The sequence below is a fragment of the Sphaerodactylus townsendi genome, linkage group LG02 (assembly GCF_021028975.2).
Source record: "Sphaerodactylus townsendi isolate TG3544 linkage group LG02, MPM_Stown_v2.3, whole genome shotgun sequence".
NCBI classification, from domain to species: Eukaryota; Metazoa; Chordata; class Lepidosauria; order Squamata; family Sphaerodactylidae; genus Sphaerodactylus; species Sphaerodactylus townsendi.
The window spans coordinates 166,854,640-166,874,814 of NC_059426.1; the positions used below are offsets into that span (position 1 = coordinate 166,854,640).

Sequence of the window (20,175 nt, forward strand, 5' to 3'; positions counted from 1 at the left end):
GCATCAAGGACACACGGGTGTAACAGAGCCGAGTCCAAAATCGAAAGCAAGATCAAAAACGGGTTCAGGCAACAGAAGCACCAACTGGGGCTTCCCGGTCCAAGCATGATGTTGCTGCCACAACTCAGCTTGACTTCCAACCCCTTATATAGCAGATATCCCACCCAGCAGTGCAATAACTTCATTCAGCTGCATTACTTCAGACTGGCTCCTGCAGAGACTTCTTGTCGAGACCCGGAGCTGCTAGCCTTCTGCTGTGACTTCTTTCCTGCAAATTGGCACACAGCTTTCTCCGGTGTTGCTCTTGAAACACTGGAGACAAAGGTGGTCAGAGAGCTGGCAGGTTTGATGTCAGGAGGCCGGGGAATCTCAGAGCTTGGGCCTGGCTGTGCCTCCCAGCCTGCCTGCTCTGTCTGAGCCATTGGACCTGGTCCTGCTGGGACTACTGAAGGTTCTAGAAGAAGAGTTTGGTTTTATACCCCACCTTTCTCTCCTGTAAGGAGACTCAAGGTGGCTTGCTCTCCCCACAACAGACACTTGGTGAGGCAGGTGGGGCTGAGAGAGATCAGACAGAACGGTGACCAGCCCAAGGTCACCCAGCAGGAATGTAGGAATACGGAAACACATCTGGTTCACCAGATAAGCCTCTACTACTCAGGTGGAGGAGTGCGGAATCAAACCCGGTTCTCCAGATTAGAATCCACCTACTCTTAACCACTACATCATGCTGGCTCTCTACCTGAGCCTCTGGGCCAGGTCCTACAGGTGCTACTGGGGGCTCTGAGCCTGTAGGCATTACCTGGGACTCTGGAGCCAAAGCTGTGCTGTCTCTCCCATCTCCTCCGAGGATTCCCTAGGCATGCTGAGCTGGGCCATAACAGTAAGGTGGGAATTGTAGTAGCTTTTTAAAAATAGCAGGGTTGATGTGAAAAGATGTAAGACGCATGGGTGGGGCCGTCTTTGCACTCATGGGGCCCTGGGCAAAAGCTGGGATCCAGAGGTGTAGCAAGGGGGGAAAGCGCCCGGTGCACTGGTGCGTCCCCCACCCCCACCCCGGAACACCCCCGCTCTGGAACGTCCCCACCACACCCCTGGAATGCTCCCGGAACGCCCCCACGGGTGCGCACCTGGTGCGTTGCACACACACCCCTCCCGATCCCCTTGGAGCTACGCCTCTGCTGGGATCACTGTCCCCTTACCACCACTGGCCCTACTGCTAGGGCCAAGTACAGGCAGCTTTGAGGTAGTCGGAAGCTGTTACCAGAAGATGGCTGCCCAAACTCTGGACAGGACCAATGTCAGTGGTTGCTGTTGTGAGTGGGCATCCCAAGTCCCCGATGGGAGTGTTTGGGAGGTGAGGTTGCGGGCGTTTCAGGGCTCCCACAGCATGAGACCCGGGCCGGCAGCCCCTGTCACCCATTGGCTACAAATGCCCCTTATTGCTGGCGGTTTTCGGAAGACAACGAAACGTAACTCAAAAGGCCAATGTGATTGGTTATCAGTAATTAATCGGCGGCAGCAAATAAATTCCAAATTGGACGTTGCCGAAAGGAAGAAATCTTGTTGCATCTCCTGACAACGGTGCCTGCTAAAATGCATCATTATTTATGGATCTGTTTATTTTTATCATCTCCAGCGAAAGGCGCATCTCCTTGTCTGGCTCTGAAGCCCCAGCTGTATCTTCTGGGCTGCAGCCCAAGCAAAACAAAGCTCGGGGGCGTGTCGGCCCAAGCTGGTGGTTCTCGCGGTGTCGGAATTTGCCTGATGCAAGGAGGCACTGGCATTTGGAATTGGGGGGGGGGAGATGTCCCCCCCCCATTTCCCTTTGCACGTTCTGCGTTTGTGACTCGCACAGTGTGGGTTCATACGGATGAGATTTCTTGGCTGTCGTCCGGGAGTTGCAGCAGCAAGAGCTGGGGTGGAAGGAGGATCGCGAGGCCTAAATAGGGCGGGAATGTCTAGCAGCCTGCGACTGTGGGGGGAAAAAATCATTCAATGTTATGAGATTAGCCCAGAAACATTCACCGTTCGCAGTCTGAGCTGTTGGTCGGTGTGATTGTCTTATTCCAAGAGCTGACCCCGCCAACACCCCGCCCCCCCTGCCCCCAGCCCAGGGTCTGGTCTCTCCCTCACACTGTGCCCCGCTATTCAAGTCATCCCTCAGTCATTCTAGCCCTGTTGCCCTCCCCGATTACCCCCATCCCGAGTGGGAAACCTCATTTGCAGCTCAGGTGTGCGTCATGGGTGTGCATCCAGATATAGTCAGTCCAAACCCATGTTCGAAATTTTGATCCGAAAACTCTGCAGCGAACTTCAGGCTGTTTCGGACTGGAAATATTCAAACGCACACCCTAATTTGCATGGTATTGTGAGCTTCTTTTGTGCGCTCCTCACCCCTCCCCAGCCCATTTGAACTTTGGAACTCGGTACATCTGTGCCTGTGCTGATCAATGTCGCCGACTTTGTGCAGCAATTGTTCTTGAATACGGGGTAGGGAGGGGGATGTACAAAGTTGTTGGTTGTGGGTTTTCCAGGCTGTGTGGCTGTAGTCTGGAGGTTTTAGCTCCTAACATTTAGCCCACATCTGTGGCTGGCATCTTCAGAGGCACCAAGCGAAAACTACCAGCCCACGGTCACAGCCCAGAAAACCCACAACAACTAGTTGATTCTGGCCATGAAAGCCTTCGACAATACATTGGAACATAAAGAACTTTTCTCTGCATCACATACCAGAGTGCAACCTATATGTCTGTTTCTTATCATTCCTGAAGGGCTGCCTATGTGTGTAGTTTTGCCGTTGACCCTATCAAAGGCTTGGAAATAACAATAAGGAAATAACAATTTGAACTTTTTTTCACTTCCGACAAGCCTCAAATGTTCGTCATGATGTAATTTCTAACAATCTTTAGTCTAGACCAGTGATTCCCAACCAGAGTTCTGTGGTACCCTGGGGTACCATGAGCACGTCCCAGGGGTACCATGACAATGCTACCGCCTGCCCCCCCCCACCGGAATCAAATGGATTTTGAAGGGGGAGGGGGTTGGAAGCCTCATGGGCCCTCTTTATGCAACATTGAAAAACAGCATTGTTTTATTTGCCTAAATTTGGTGTGGATTTTGGGGGGGTACATTTAAAGGGAGCTCTCCCTTTAAATCCCCCCAATCCATGCTGAATTTAGGCAAACAACGCAGCTGTCAACGTTGCTTTCCCTCCCCTCCCCTCCCCCTGCTTGCCACTCCCCCCACTTACAGGCCAAAACGGAAAAAAACTCTTTAAAAATGCAAAAAAAATAATAATCAAATGAACCTCAAGGATACCCTGAGTTATGAAGAGCGAGGTCAAGGGTACCGCGACATCAAAAAGGTTGGGAAACACTGGTCTAGACTCTTACAATTTTCCAAATTAGTATATAAACTATTCCTAGCAACTCTATTTTAAATTACTCCTACTGTACTGTGGTATTACATTGATTTAGTTGTGTGTGCGTGCGTAATTCTACAACCAGATCTTAATGTAACTACGTCAACAACTACACGAAAGACTTTCTTTGCTTAGTATAATTCACAAGAGGGTTCCAATCTTTAAGAAAATGTTCTAAATTGTAATGATAGTTGCTTTGAGATCTCGGGTCTAGATCTAGTTTTTAAAAAACCACACGCGTGCTTGGTGTTAAATAAAACATGCAGTCTTTTAACAATTTGTCTTTTGGCAGGCTTTAAAGTATTCCTTTCAGACGCACGACCGGTTGTGCTTCGTCATGGAGTATGCCAACGGAGGGGAGGTACGGCTCACGTTCATCTCTTGTCAATTGGTTCTCTGACCTCTCCATACTATTTTAGCGGCTTGCAAGTTCTCAGAGCAAAGCCTCAGTGGCAGAACACGCACTTCACATGCAAAGGGCCCCTAGTTCCATTCCCGGGCATCTCTGTTTAGCAGGATATCAGGTAGCAAGGCCAGGAGACCCCTGGAGAGCCACTGCTAATCAATAGACAGCTAGACCAGTGGGCTGACTTGGCATAAGGCAACTTCTGATGAGAAAGACAGGTGAATGTCACTGAAGTTTAATGATGGATATACTCAGTGGTGGGATTCAAATAATTTAACAACCAGTTCTGGTGGTGAGGTTCAAATAATTTGATAACTGGTTGTGTGCAAGCACCATTTTAACAACCGGTTCTGTCGAAGTGGTGCGAAGACCTAGCAGATTGCTCGTATACCAGACATGCATATACCCAGAGGTGGGATCCAGCAGGTTCTCACCGGTTCCCGAGAGTAGGTTACTAATTATTTGTGTGTGCCGAGAGGGGGTGACTAATGGGTGATTTTGCCACGTGGTTTTTGCCTTCGTTACGCCCCTCCTCTCAGCAGTCGCGCGCAGAACTTGAAGCAGTCTAGCAGGAGGTGCACTGGCGTGCGCCTGCGTGCATTCGTTTCCCGCCCAAGGACCGGCGCAGCGGCTGCGTCCTTGCCACAGCCCCGCCCAGGAATGCCCCGTCCCAGGAATGCCTGGCCACGCCTCCATCGTGCCCCGCCCAGCCCCATTGGCGCTACGCCACAGTTTGAATCCCACCACCATGGGAACCTGTTACTAAAATTTTTGGATCCCACCACTGCATATAGACTGAGCCCTAAGACAGACTATGGTAAAAGTGTGCAGGCCATAGAGAGCTGTGCTTGAGAGTATATGCAGTTGAATCGGCCTTGTCAGGACTACAACTCCCAGCAACCACCAGTTCCCGCCATTTCGGCTAGAGAAGTGGGAAAGTGAGCAGGAGGCTGCGGCCAATAGAAACCACGCAGCTCCGAAGGAGCCAATAGGGGGAGCGGGGACAGGGAGGCACAGTGGAGTTGATTGGTTACTGTTTGTTTTGGAAATAGAAATAAATATTGGAACTGAGGAAAAGAATCCTCAGTTCCAGCACCCTGTAGCTAGGGCAACATAAGTCAATAAAGTTCGTTCCTTTTTATTAAGTCTACTTTGTTTGAGTGTGTTCAGCCTTACTAGGCCCTAGTTTTTTTCAGTTGTATAAATTTGCCATTTGCTCCATCATCTCAAGCTATCAAATGGTGGTTCTTTGCAGCTGTTCTTCCACCTATCGCGAGAGCGTGTCTTTTCTGAAGACCGGGCCCGCTTTTACGGAGCTGAAATTGTATCGGCACTGGACTACCTACATTCAGAGAAGAACGTGGTTTATAGAGACTTAAAGGTATGTAAAGGGTGGTGGATTTGTCAGAAGCCGACCCGGAACAAGCTAGTTCATTGGATTAAGCCTCCTGGCGCCCCTAAGAGCCCCACCCCTCCCACACACAAAAATTAAAGCAACAAAACTACCTACCATAACGCCAAATAATGACTTCCCGCTATCTCATTGTTGAATTCTAATCCCATCTAGGTTCATGCATTTATTTAAAATGAGACAATTTATTAGTTATACACTGCATCATTTCTACTATTCTATTTCAGTCTGCTGTCTTTTTCTAAATCTCAAATCCTGCAAGTATTTATCTTCTGCCGTATTTCTTCAATAAATAGTTCATAAAAGGTTTCCGGTTTTCTGCAAACTTCTCTGTGTTACTGTCCTTTAATAAAGTTGTTGTTTTTGAAGAAGAAGAAGAAGAGTTTTGGATTTAAATCCCCCCTTTCTCTCCTGCAGGAGACTCAAAGGGGCTTACAATCTCCTTTCCCTTCCCCCCTCACAACAAACACCCTGTGAGGGAGGTGGGGCTGAGAGAGCTCCGAGAAGCTGTGACTAGCCCAAGGTCACCCAGCTGGCGTGTGTGGGACTGCACAGGCTAATCTGAATTCCCCAGATAAGCCTCCACAGCTCAGGCGGCAGAGATGGGAATCAAACCCAATTCCTCCAGATTAGATTCACGAGCTCTTAACCTCCTACGCCACTGCTGCTCCCACTGCTGCTGTTTCTGAGAATTCTGTGATTTTTTTGTGATGAGCTGCCTTCTTTAATACGATTTTTTTTTTACTTTTTCTTTTTAAGTTGGAAAACTTGATGCTGGATAAAGACGGGCACATAAAGATAACGGATTTCGGGTTATGCAAAGAAGGGATCAAAGACGGAGCGACGATGAAGACGTTCTGTGGCACGCCGGAGTATCTTGCGCCAGAGGTATTTTAATGTTTGGCCGCTGTAAGCAGCCGCAGCTGAGCTGAATGGTTTGGATCTGGCAGCACCTTTGCCCCGTAGACTTCTCTCCAGGCACTTCAGAGTCTATCGCAGGCCACAGAGCCCGCTTCTTCTGCTTCTTCTGAAGCTGGGCACTTATGTTTGCACGGGACTGAGGACCCCCAACATTTTTTAAATATATTTTTATTAAATATAAGGATTAATATAATACAGAAACATAAAACATATATACACATAGTCACATTTACATATAAACAAAAGAAAAACATTTAACTTTACTTGTAAGTAGTATTTTAACTACATATTTCACATACATGCATATTTAAAAATTATATTGTTAGGTTGTCCACCTTTAGTAATTCTTGCATCGTTGTCTTTGCTAATTTCCCATTTCCCTCTCTATTCATAACGAGGTCATTTATTGATATTAACTCCTTACTCTATTAATTACCTCTCTTCTCATAAGGAGAGGCTGCAGCGTTTGGGACTCTTTAGTTTGGAGAGGAGACGTCTGAGGGGGGATATGATTGAAGTCTATAAAATTATGCATGGGGTAGAAAATGTTGACAGAGAGAAATTTTTCTCTCTTTCTCACAATACTAGAACCAGTGGGCATTCATTGAAAATGCTGGGGGGAAGAATTAGGACTAATAAAAGGAAACACTTCTTCACACAACGTGTGATTGGTGTTTGGAATATGCTGCCACAGGAGGTGGTGATGGCCACTAACCTGGATAGCTTTAAAAGGGGCTTGGACATATTTATGGAGGAGAAGTCGATTTATGGCTACCAATCTTGATCCTCTTTGATCTGAGATTGCAAATGCCTTAGCAGACCAGGTGATTGGGAGCAACAGCCGCAGAAGGCCATTGCTTTCACCTCCTGCATGTGAGCTCCCAAAGGCACCTGGTGGGCCACTGCGAGTAGCAGAGAGCTGGACTAGATGGACTCTGGTCTGATCCAGCTGGCTTGTTCTTATGTTCTTAAATTTCCAGTCCCATTCTACAAACTACAAAGTCCTATTTGCTAGTCTAAGTTTACATTATACATAAATAAAATTTAAAAAAAATTTAAATAGACTTCCCCCATTACCCTTAAATTTCATAGTTCTAATTACATATTGGCAAATCGTTTCACTGTATTCTCACCCTTATTCTTACTTTTTACAAAAGTTCCATCTTTATATTACCATGAAGAGATCAATTGACTTTTCACCCATTCATTTTTTTTTGTAGCCTAACTAAATAAATACTTTCTGGGACCCCCAACATTTTTGAGCCCCTGGACGCCGTTGGAATTCTAACACAGGGTGTGGTGGGTGCAGCCATAAAATGGCTGCCACAGGAACCACACATACAGACGCAGTCCAAGCACAGGGAAGACACGCGTGTGTGTAAAGTGCCGTCAAGTTGCCGCCGACTTATGGCGACCCTGTAGGATTTTCAAGGCAAAAGACATTCAGAGGTGGTTTGTCATTGCCTTCCACTGCATAACAACCCTGGTATTCCTCGGTGGTCTCCCACCAAGTACTAACCGGGACCGGCACTGCTTAGCTTCTCAGATCTGACATGATCACTCTAGCCTGGGTCGTCCAGGCCAGGGTGGAGAGAAGAAGAAGTAATTAAAAACTGGGAAAGGTTAACAAAATGGTAGCTGCTTCCATTGAAACAATGTTATTTGTTGTCGAAGGCTTTCACGGCTGGATTCAACTGGTTCCGGTGGGTTTTCTGGGCAGGGTGGCTGTGGTCTGGTGGATCTTGTTCCTAAAGTTTCGCCTGCATCTATGGCTGGCATCTTCAGAGGTGTGTCACAGAGGGAAGTCTGTTACACACTGTGCCCTGTGTAACACTGTGTTACAGTGCGTAAGACTTCCCTCTGTGACACACCTCTGAAGATGCCAGCCACAGATGCAGGCGAAACATTAGGAACAAGATCCACCAGACCACGGCCACACAGCCCCACCAGAACCAATGTTATTTGTTATTTGCCTGCATACCTACTCAGATTTTCAGTGGAAAATCGGAAACCTTGCTGGGCATGAGCCCCACTCATTTCCAAAAAAAAATTATTGGGACCCAGAAAAGGGATTGCTGAGTGCCATTGTGCCCCCAGGCACCGTGTTAAGGACCCCTCACCAGATCAGTGTTTTTTATTCTACAACACTTGTAGCCTAAGAGGACACACTTGTCAGCAAAGGACTGTCTCCGTAAGACCTGGAGAGAAGTGTGGGTAAAGCAGAGGCACAGGATCCAAGTTAAATGCTAAAGTACTTCTTAAATCACTTTTATTTATCTACTAGCAAACTATTTCTCATTATGAAAAGCAGGCTGCCGGGGGTGGGGAGGGTTATTTTATTTTTTATTATTCAACTTATATCTTGCCTTCCCCTGTAGGACTCGGGGGGGCAAACAACAGTGGTATAAACAACCAACATCAATAAGCATAATCAGATCAGCAAACATCGATGAACATAGCATCACAAAGTGGCACATTCATCAATAAGCATAGCACAACTGAATGAAATATAACAGTATGAACAGCAAACAACAAGCATCAATAGTCATAACATTACACGTAGCAAAAACATCAATAAGCATAGCATAACAACATAATAATAACATCATTAGCAAAAAACACCAATAACAAGGGAGGAGAGCAAGTGTGTACATTGCTAATATCTCAGAAGATGAGGTATATGCTTCTCTATGACTCCTCCAGTTTGTAAAGGCCAGGAGGCCCTGAGCTAGAGAGAGCTGATTTGGCTCTCTTTAAAGAAGAAGAGTTTGGATTTATATCCCCCCTTTCTCTCCTATAGGAGACTTCAAAGGAGCTTACAAATTCCTTTCCCTTCCCCCCTCACAACGAACACCCTGTGAGGTGGGTGGGGCTGAGAGAGCTCAGAAGAACTGTGACTAGCCCAAGGTCACCCAGCTGGCGTGTGTGGGAGTCCACGGGCTAATTTGAATTCCCCAGATGAGCCTCCACAGCTCAGGCAGCAGAGCGGGGAATCAAACCTGGTTCCTCCAGATTAGAGTACACCTGCTCTAAACCACTACGCCACCTGCACCCCCATCCCTAAGTGCAGGACCGCCCCCCTTAGGCAAACTCGTTGTTGGAGGGGGGCATCTTTGGCCATTTTCCAGGATCTTGATGGCTCAGGAGAATCCATCCTGGGTGGACCACATGGCCCTAAGGTAGGTCATGAGATGCTAATGAGATTGTGCCATTCAAAGTTGTTTGGGAAGGCTGCCCACCAGCAGTTTCCATGACTGGCTCACCTGGTCTGATAGGACCCTGGACTAGGTAGACACTACCGTGTTTCCCTGAAAATAAGACCTACCCCAAAAATAAGCCCTTTCATGATTTTTCAGGATTTTTGGAGGAGGCTTGAAATATAAGCCCTACTCCAAAAATAAGCCCTACTGGTAGTTACAGATCAGGATGGTGTGATCCAGCAAGGAGCTCCCTGCCAATGAGGATGCAACTTGCATCGCTCGTGACAGGGAAGCAACAGGGCTGCCGAGAGCCCACCTTAATGAATTGTGAAGGTACCGTATTTCCCCTAAAATAAGCCCGTATTCCCCCTAAAATAAGGACGCATACAATTTTTTGACCGCTGCACCTCAACTGATTGTACTAACATCCTTTTCTGAGACAGAGTTGTAGTGACAAGGGGTCTGTCATTAGCTGACATAAGGTAGTAGTACCCTTTATGGCTGTGGTGGCGAGCCTTTGGCACTCCAGATGTTATGGACTACAATTCCCATCAGCCCCTGATCGGAATTGTAGTCCATAACATCTGGAGTGCCAAAGGTTCGCCACCACTGCTTTATGTGCTCAGAGATTTGCTTTTTCTGAAGGAATTTCCCAAAGCCCCACATGTTGAATTGTGACCTCCTTTGGAACTTTTCCCCACGAGACATTTTCTTTTAGGTTCAGATTCAGCAGTGGAACAGTGGCAGAATCCCACATAACTTTCCCACGGGTGTAGGAACTTGTCGGCACCCTTCACAGCAAATATGCAAGCTAACATAAGACTCTGAACTCATGAATCTTTCAACATACGAAGATCTGTAAAGAGAGGGAGATGAACTTCAGATTGTGAAATTTTGTTCTGCTAGATCACAGCAAGGCAGTGTCTCATTCAACAACTTGTTTCCAACACGGATCACCTGAAAAATTCAGAAGGGGGATTCAAAGGCACAGTCAACCTCCTGTGTTCTGCTCCCTCAATGATAGTCAGATTGTCTCTAAATGTGCAGATTCCTTTAAAAACACAAGAACAAGCCAGCTGGATCAGACCAGAGTCCATCTAGTCCAGCACTCTGCTACTCGCAGTGGCCCACCAGGTGCCTTTGGGAGCTCACCTGCAGGATGTGAAAGTAATGGCCTGCTGCTGCTGCTGCTGCTGCTGCTGCTCCTGAGCACTTGGTCTGCTAAGGCATTTGCAACCTCAGATCAAGGAGGATCAAGATTGGGAGCCATAGATAAACTTTTCCTCCATAAATCTGTCCAAACCCCTTTTAAAGCTTATCCAGGTTAGCGGCCATCACCACCTCCTGTGGCAGCATCTTCCAAACACCAATCACACGTTGCATGAAGAAACTTTTCCTTTTATTAGTCCTAATTCTTCCCCCCAGCATTTTCAATGAATGCCCCCTGGTTTTAGTATTGTAAGAAAGAGAAAAATTTCTCTCTGTCAACATTTTCTACCCCATGCATATTTTTATAGACTTCAATCATATCCCCCTGAGACGTCTCCTCTCCAAACTAAAGAGTCCCAAACGCTGCAGCCTCTCCTCATAAGGAAGGTGCTCCAATCCTTCAATCATCCTCATTGCAATTGCACTTTTTCTATCTCTGAATGATCATGGATAATAATGTTGTTGAAGGCTTTCACAGGGTGCTGTGGGTTTTCCGGGTTGTATGGCCATGTTCCAGTGAGATCTTCAGACAGTGCCAGCCTCAGATGCAGGCGAAAACATCAGGAGAAAATGCTACTGGAACACAGCCAAACAACCCAGAAAACCCACAGCACCCCGATAATAATGGTTATTGACAAGCTCTATTCTTCATGAATTGGTCTTGACCGAAATAAAATGAACTGACCATTTGTGGTTGCAAGGAGTAGAAGATCAAATATTTAGCTATCTGATGGAAACATGTGGATCTTCTCACAATCAGCGGTTAAGATTTAATGTTTTATTTGATTATAATTAAGGAGCAAGTGGGAAACTTGAAAATTCAACAACGCGTATGACGGTCCAATGACCCAACTTATTAAAATACACAAAAATACATAGGAATATGCCCGTTATAATATTTATTGAAAGAATAGAAAATGATAATAATAAACACAGGTTAAGTCACATAATAACGGATAGATTTAAAATCGGTGTACAGTGATCAGCCTGTTGTTAAAAACCATCTGCTGGTGTTTATATTTTATAACTGCTGTGAGAAATTTGGCCCCTGACAGAGTGACCTTAACGCTTTTGTTCTCTTGAAGAGTCCCAACCGTGTGGCTTAAAGACTGAAAGATCGTCCTTTTTAAACATGGCCAGTTTCTGATTTCTTGTTCCCTCTTATACAGTTCACATGAAAGAAGGATATGTTTGATTGTCTCTGGTCTCTCTTTGGATTGTATAACCTTAAAATATTTGATGCAGAAGGAATAGGAAGTCTTTTATTTTTGTTCTCATATGTTGTGACTTTATCGTTGGATGTTGGCATAATGTGTTTTTTTTTAAAAGTCGTAATAAATAAAAATGAATTTAATTGGTCTTGGCTGTTAAAGCCATCTTTGCCAGTGTTCATCATCATGTCATATGGCAGTGAATTCCGTAAATTGCAAGGGTTTCCCTACATACCCTGTTCAGGATAAAGGTGACAGTAGATTTGTGAATTCATTGACCACTCTTTGCTCTAGAATCCTCCACTTGGGTCCCAGTGCCTTGAGGACAGAATTAGGTCCTACCATTTTTACCCTGAACAGGGTATAGTAGAATCATAGCGTTGGAAGAGACCCCAAGAGCCGTCAAGTCCAACCGCCTGCAATCAAAGCATTCCTGACAGATGGCCATCCAGCCTCTCTTTAAAAACCTCCAAAGAAGGAGACTCCACCTCACTCCGAGGTAGTGCATTCCACTGTCAAACAGCCCTGACAGTCAGGACATTTTTCCTGGGGTTTAGGTGGAATCTCTTTTCCTTCCTAGAATCATAGAGTTGGAAGAGACCCCAAGGGCCATCAAGTCCAGCCCCCTGCAATTCACCTTGAACCCATTACTCCTGGTCCTCATTTAAAGTGCTCCAGAAAGCTCTCTTCATCAGATGCAGTGGAGCTTTGACTCCTGAAAGCATATACCCTGGAAATCCTGTTGGTCTTTCAGGTGCCATGGGACGCAAACCTGGTCCTTTTCCTTATAGTTTCCTTCTTCCCTTATTATAGTTTCCCCAACCTTGTTATGACCGAGCTTCTCCCCCGCCACTTGCCGTTACCCAGCTTGCTGTGTGGTTTGCAGCGTCTGTGTCTAAAAGCTCCAGAGGCCTCTGGTGATGGCTTAGCATTCGAACCATCCGGACAGCATGTGAGCGAATGTCCTGAGTACATGAAGTCACTTGGTGGGGGCAGGGGGGGGGGGAGGAATACGGAGAAAGAAGCAGGCTTATCGTCCTGTCATCTGTTTGTAATCGGAGCCCGGCCTCCGAGCCTGTTTGTACAGTTGCCGCATAGTTGTTTTAGGGCCGTGCAGGAATTTGGTACATAGATGACAGCGGCTGCCTGGCCTGGCCTTTGATGTGTCAGACTCATTGGTCACTGAGGTGTTTACAGCTGCTGTGCCTTCCTTTGTAAATTCCCCCCGCGCAGCTGTTCGGAGCTCTTGGCTCCCTACCTGACTAGCCACTTATTTTTAAGTTGAAATGACCTTTCTCTCCTCTAACCTTCTGCTCACCCCAACCTTCTACCGTAAATCATTGCTGGATGATAACCCTTAAATGCTAGCGTTGAGGCAGAGAGAGAGAGATTGGGAGATTCCCCACTGGCAGAGTCGACCTAGGTTCGATCTAGGTTCGTCCCAGCAACTCCCCACTGCCGCTGAGTTTGACCAGGGTTCGTTTCAGTTCTGCCCCCCTCAGAACTGGAATTTCTGGTTCCAGTTCTGAGGTACAGCTTTTCCCCCGAACCTAGGTTGAACTCAGTTGGAAGCTAGACAGTGGGGAATCGTCCATGGCGACTCTCCCGTTCAGCCAGTCAAGAGCTGTGTTTTGGGCATGCGCAGAGTTGCGGCGGGAAAAGCGCGCCTTTTTTATTTTAACTGCTATTTTCGAAGTTACGATGATGTGACCATGGTCTTAATAGTTAAATCTACGTATCTACGTTTTGGCGCCAATTCTACATAGCTGCGATGTATAAAAACTAAAAAAAAGGACGCACGCTCATGTTTCCCGCTGTAAAACAAGAGCCAATTGGGAACGAGGAGTGAAAGAGGTACCGAAGATGATCCCACCCTCTGAGCTCAGTTCCAGTTGAACTCAGTTGCTGTGGGGAATGACGAGAGTCGACCCTAGGTCAGTACCAGTTAAAGCACAGGTGTCAAACTCACGGCCCTCCAGATGTTATTGACTACAGTTCCCATCATCCCTTGCCAGGATGATGCTGGCAGGGGATGATGGGAAATGGAGTCCGTAACATCTGAAGGGCCGCGAGTTTGACACCTACGAGTTAAAGGAACCATGTCGAACCTAGGTTGACTCTGCAGTGGGGAATCACCGAGAGAGGGGGAGGGGGAGAGGGAGAGAGAGATATTCCTCACTGTTTTCGCATAATTATTCCAAATTCCGATGCGTCAATGTCAGCACTCATGGTGTGAAGATCCCTTTCTTGTTGGGTTCAGTTCTAGTATCACCTTAGAGCTCCTCAAGGTTTTTGGAGAATAACTTTCAAGGGTCAAAGCGTTTTCCTCCAAAATCGTGTTGGTCTTTAAGGTGCTACTGGGCTAGAACCCTTACATGTTGGTCTCATTCCTTATTCCAAACATTCTTTCTCTTCACCCTTCCACCCCCACCCAGAAAATTCCCTTGGCTGGGAAGCTGGGAAGTAGTTTTTTCTCATGTTGGGTTGGCTCTCTGGTCCATTCGGTTGTCACCAGCATAGCATGTCCTGCTCCACCATCCTTGGAAACAACCACATCTACTGTGGTGGTTGGCTGAGCCAACACTCGCGTCGGGATTTAGCCATGTTAGCAGTTCCGTTGCTGTGACTCCTGTAAAGGCAGCGGGCATGCATCTCCATTGCTGGTGTTTCCTTGAGTTCGCCTTTCATTGTCTTTCGGTGTTGCTCCGTGGAGAGCTCCTGCTCCCACCACAGTGAGCATGCAGCCACTGATCTTTGTCAGCCAGCATGGTGTAGTGGTTTAGAGCAGGTGGATTCTAATCTGGAGAACCGGGTTTGATGCCCCGCTCCTCCACCCGAGTGGCAGAGACTTGTCTGGTGAACCAGATGTGTTTCTGCACTCCTACATTCCTGCTGGGTGACCTTGGCCTAGTCACAGTTCTCTCAGAACTCTCTCAGCCCCACCTACCTCACAAGGTGTTTGTTGTGGGGAGAGGAAGAGAAAGGAGCTTGTCAGCCACCTTGAGTCTCTTTACAGGAGAGAAAGGTGAGGTCCAAACTCTTCTTAATTCTGGAATTAAAAAGAAGGGACGGGTGATTTCATACACAGACACACACGCGCGTGTTTTATGACGAATCCTACTCCTGGATTACTGGGCTTCACAGATTGTTCTTTGCAAACTTGGAAAGATACGGTGTCAGGAAAAGCTCTTTGCCGAAAAAGTGGTGGGGAAACGAGCTCTTTCTGTTTCCCCCTTTCCTCTTACTTACTGGTAAAACTAGGATAGCAGACCGTCTGGTTTTATTTGAGACTGCTCCAGGCCCGAGTATGACACAGAGAGAGAGAGGGGAGGGGGGGCCTTGCCGGGAAAGGGCACGGCTGGCTGCAACTGGGCGAACTGCATTGTCACACAATCCCGCATACACAGCTCGACCCCTCGCCTCTCTCGCTCATAAAGGATGATGAGGCTGGCTCCTGGAATCCTGGCAGACGCAGCAGCTGTGTTGGTCTTCTACATATATGGGGCAGCTGCAGAACCAGCTGTCGCTCGGTGCGAATCATACGGCAGGAGATGCCGTAAATAGACCTGCGTGGGGTAATCCAATACCTGGCAGCCGTCGGCTTTTCGCTGCAGGCCCTTTTCCAGGTTCCAATAATTCCCCCCCCCCCCCCAAGGCAGCGTGCTAAGCATCCAGCAGACACTAAGGAGCGGGCGGGGGGCGGGGGCAGAGCGGAGGGAAAAGAGCAACGTTAATTTGCTGGCATGTTTGGCTAGTTTCAGTGTATTTGGTTCCCTGTGTTTGTGAGATCTATTCTGGTGCTTACCGAATACACTCCAGCATGTCTTCTTGGGCAGCTCATGGTTTTTAATCAGGAAGCTTGCAGATGTAGTTCTGGAAAAGCGGGTGGAAGAATGTGGCATTCTGTTGTGGTAAACAGCAACATCGCCAGGGAAGTGTTTCTGTTCAAATGATCTCCCTTTTCATGAATTAATTGACTGAATTAAGACAGTGGCGGTTTAATACAGTTACTCTGTTCAGGCGGTTAAAATTATTTATTGTGAATGACAGCAAAGCAGGTCAAGATAAAACAGCAAGAAACAAGCGGTCGCTCATAGGATCATAGAATCACAAAGTTGGAAGAGACCCCAAAGGCCATCAAGTCCAACCCCCTGTCATACAGGAACACATAATCAAAGCACTCCTGACATATGGTCATCCAGCCTCTGTTTAAAAACCTTCAAAGAAGGAGACTCCACCACTCTCTGAGGCAGTGAATTCCACAGCCCTGTCAGTCAGGAAGTTCTTCCTAATGTTTAGGTGGAATCTCTTTTTCTTCACCTTGAATCCATTACTCCATATCCTAGTCTCTGGCCCCTTCCGCACACGCAAAATAATGCGTTTTCAAACCACTTTCACAACTGTTTGCAAGTGGATTTGGCTATTCTGCACAGCTTCAAAGAGCACTGAAAGCAGTTTGAAAGTGCATTATTCTGCATGTGCGGAATGAGCCTCTGAGACACCAGAAAACGCTGGAGAACTGGGTTTGATTCCCCGCTCCTCCACATGAGCGATGGATTCTAATCTGGTGAACTGAATTTGTTTCCCAAGGCTCCTTCCGCACATGCAGAATAATGCACTTTCAAACTGCTTTCAATGCTCTTTGAAGCTGTGCGGAATAGCAAAATCCACTTGCAAACAGTTGTGAAAGTGGTTTGAAAACACATTATTCTGCATGTGTGGAAGGAGCCCCAGCTTCTCCACATGAAGCCTGCTGGGTGACCTTGTGCCAGTCACAGATCTTGCTCTCTCTTCGACGTGGCATCCCTTCAAATATTTAAACACGGCTGTCATGTCCCCCCTTAACCTTCACTTCTCCAGGCTAAACATCCCCAGCTCCCTAAGCCTCTCTTCATAGGGCATGGACTCCAGACCTTTTACCATTTTGGTTGCCCTCCTCTGTGAAACTATAGCGGATTTAATAACACAAAAACCCACACTTTGTAAAATGCATCAGTAAAGAAATATAAAAACAGTGATGTGGATTTGAAAATGGGAATAGTTGGGGAGAAGAAATCCTGGCGGCCCTGCAGCATGAGGTAACGTGGAATTCCAGAGCTTGGGGGGGGCCACAACCTAAAAGACTTTGCCCTGCATATTTACTGCTTTTGATGCAGATGTGCAGAGCTCGGCCCTGCCAAGTACAGATTCATATGGGGAATATGATACCTGCTGGTCCTCAGCTACATACCGTGTTTCCCTGAAAATAAGCCCTACCCCGAAAATAAGCCCTAGCATGATTTTTCGGTATTGTGGGAGGATGCTTGAAATATAAGCCCTACTCCCAAAATAAGCCCTCGTTGCAAAGTCCCAGGCATCCCCATTGTGCCGTGTTTCTCCGAAAATAAGACAGTGTCTTATATTAATTTTTGCTCCCAAAGATGTGCTAGGTCTTATTTTCAGGGGATGTCTTATTTTTTCCATGAAGAAGAATTCTGGCGCTCTGGTGTTCTGTTCGTCGGGCATGCTTCCAAACAAAAACTTTGCTACGTCTTACTTTCGGGGGAGGCCTTGTATTTAGCACTTCAGCAAAACCTCTACTATGTCTTATTTTCGGGGGATGACTTATTTTTGGAGAAACGGGGTAGGTCACATAGGGGGCCCCACTGCCAGGCCACACACCCCTGTCAGGCCGGGCACGAGTGCCTCAAATGCCCAGGCTACACACAGACCTGCTTTATAGGACTGGAATTGGGCCTGAACATATTGGCAGCCGATGTATTTGGGCACCCTGTTTGTTTTCTTCTAAAAATCTATTTGTCAGGGGTACGGTTGGGGGTTGGGCTCTCTTGATATGCCCTGACCCGAATGACCCGCGCTAGCCTGATCTCATCACATCTCGCAAGCCAAGCAGGGTCGGCCCTGATGAGCACTTGGATGGGAGACCACCAAGGAAGTCCAAGGTCGCTATACAGAGGCAGGCAACGGCAAACCACCTGGGCTCATCTCTTGCCTTAAAACCCCTTGTTGTAAGTCAGCTGCAGCTTGATGAAGCTTTCCACCACCATCTTGTCAAAGAGGCGGTCAGTACAGAAACCTGTTCCAAAGGAAGCCAGCTTTTTGTCCAAAGCCGGTCTTTTTGAAATCCATGATTTCTAAACTGATGGAGTCACATTAGTGCATAGGTGTCAAACTCACGGGGATGATGGGAACTGTAGTCCATAACATCTGGGGGGCCGCGAGTTTGACACCTGTGCATTAGTGCTTTCACAACGAACTTTTTTAGCATCTACTGCTGGTGCCAATAAAGAAATACTGGCAGATTGTGAGGAATGAAGGAGAACTGCTCTTCTGTCTTGAGCCAAGCAGTGGTCATGTGTTCAGTTCAGCCTCTACTTGCCCACAATGGCCACTGAGGCACCTAATCATAGAATCACAGAGCTGGAAGAGATCCCAAGGGCCATCAAGTCCAACCCCCCGCAATGCAGGAACACACAATCAAACCACTCCTGACAGATGGCCATCCAGCCTCTCTTTAAAAACCTCCAAAGAAGGAGACTCCACCGCACTCCGAGGTGGTGCATTCCACTCTCGAACAGCCCTTACTGTCAGATGAGTGAGCCTGAGTTTATTCTCCACATCTGGTAGCCAGAGGTGTATTGCTGCCAATAGAAAAGTTGAAAGGCTGATCCTGTGGGAATCCATTCCTCCAAAGGCAGCTCTCTGCCTAGTGCAGGAGCTGTAGAGGGGAGGACCCCACCCTCATCAGAATGGAACCATGGGATCCAACCCAGAGATTACTTCCTTGGCTACTGTGGCCGTTATCTTGGTCCATTCGTGGTAGAAGCTCTCGTGGCAGCAAATCCAGGAAACTTTGGAATGGTGTGAATTTTTGCTTTGCCTTATATTTACTGGAAGTTTGGGGCCTGCTTTCTCAAATAGCAGTTGTTGACTCCCAACGGTAATTCCAGTGGTAAAGTACTATGCTTCTAAACTGGACGAGGTGATAGACAGTCGTAACTGGTGTTTGAGGGAGGGTTTCTTTGAAAGTGTCAAGTAGCAAGATGGAGGAGTCCAGTTTGAGTCAGGAGGAATGCAGGGTGGTTCAGAAGCAGCGTCTGCTCCACGTGCTTCTGGTGTTTGCAAACAGCAGCTCGGCGGCAGGAGTACAATCCCTGGCATCTGAGTGCACAATACTGATCTTTAGGAAACAAAGAGACAGCGTGGTGTAGTGGTCAAGAGCGGTGGACTCTAATCTGGAGAACTGGGCTTGATTCCCCTGCTCCTCCACATGAGCAGCGGATTCTAATCTGGTGAGCTGAATTTGTTTCCCAGCTCCTCCACATGAAGCCTGCTGGGTGACCTTGTGCTAGTCACAGTTCTCTCAGGACTCTCTCAGCCCCACCTGCCTCCCAAGGTGTCTGTTGTGGGGTCGAAGAAAGGAAGGAATTTGTAAGCTGCTTTGAGACTCTTTACAGAAAAGAAATGCGGGGTGTAAATCCAAACTCTTCTTTTTCCAGCGGTCTGATTCAATATAAGAAGAAGAAGAGTTTGGATTTATATCCCCCCTTTCTCTCCTGTAGGAGACTCAAAGGGGCTTACAATCTCCTTGCCCTTCCCCCCTCACAACAAACACCCTGTGAGGTAGGTGGGGCTGAGAGAGCTCCAAGAAACTGTGACTAGCCCAAGCTGGCGTGTGTGGGAGTGTACAGGCTAATTTGAATTCCTCAGATAAGCCTCCACAGCTCAGGCGGCAGAGCTGGGAATCAAACCCAGTTCCTCCAGATTAGATACACGAGCTCTTAACCTCCTACACCACTGCTTCTCCTATATAAGAAAGAATCGTGTATCTCACGTGACCTCAGATGCACCCCCACCGCCAAGCTGCTGTTTGCAAACAGCATTTCTGTTTGAATTCAGAACCGCGTCCCTTCTGCATTAGTCTCTCTCATGCACACGTATTTGGAGATCACAAATATTCCCGTGCCTCATCGAGTGTGACTCTCGGTTGACAGGACTTAGTGTGAGCTTTCTGAAAATTATTATTATTATTATTATTTATTAGATTTTTATACCGCCCTATCCCCGAGGGGCTCCGGGCGGTGTACAACAATAAACATAATATAACATAAAATTGCTAAATCTTTAAAAACAGTGATAAAACAGTAAAAGCTAGATCTCATAAATACAATATAAAAATACTAGCATAAAAATAAAGGGCGTCCAGCAGCTCCATATTCAAAATCCTCTTCCCAAGAGGGAGGAATGGCAGGTCCCGTTGAATGACAAATGGCCCAGATGTAGAGGGCCATGAAAGGGGGGGGGGGGGGGATTTCTTTATTTGTGGCCATTAGTGTTGCAGCGCACTCTGTATTTTGGTGTCACTGGCCGATCATGTTTTTAACTGAGTAAACAGA

General features: G+C 47.1%; 2 protein-coding genes across 2 annotated transcripts in view; one reads left to right on the plus strand and one right to left on the minus strand.

The window, feature by feature from the left end:
* LOC125426857 (SERTA domain-containing protein 2-like) overlaps positions 1–20,175 on the minus strand; it is a 751,974-nt gene that overhangs the window by 551,797 nt on the left and 180,002 nt on the right. The window lies entirely within an intron of this gene.
* AKT1 (AKT serine/threonine kinase 1) overlaps positions 1–20,175 on the plus strand; it is a 151,887-nt gene that overhangs the window by 115,370 nt on the left and 16,342 nt on the right. The window contains exons 8-10 of the mRNA XM_048485661.1: positions 3,714–3,782; positions 5,083–5,208; positions 5,998–6,126. Of these exons, the coding sequence (XP_048341618.1) occupies positions 3,714–3,782; positions 5,083–5,208; positions 5,998–6,126 (324 nt within the window). The remainder of the gene's footprint in view (positions 1–3,713; positions 3,783–5,082; positions 5,209–5,997; positions 6,127–20,175) is intronic.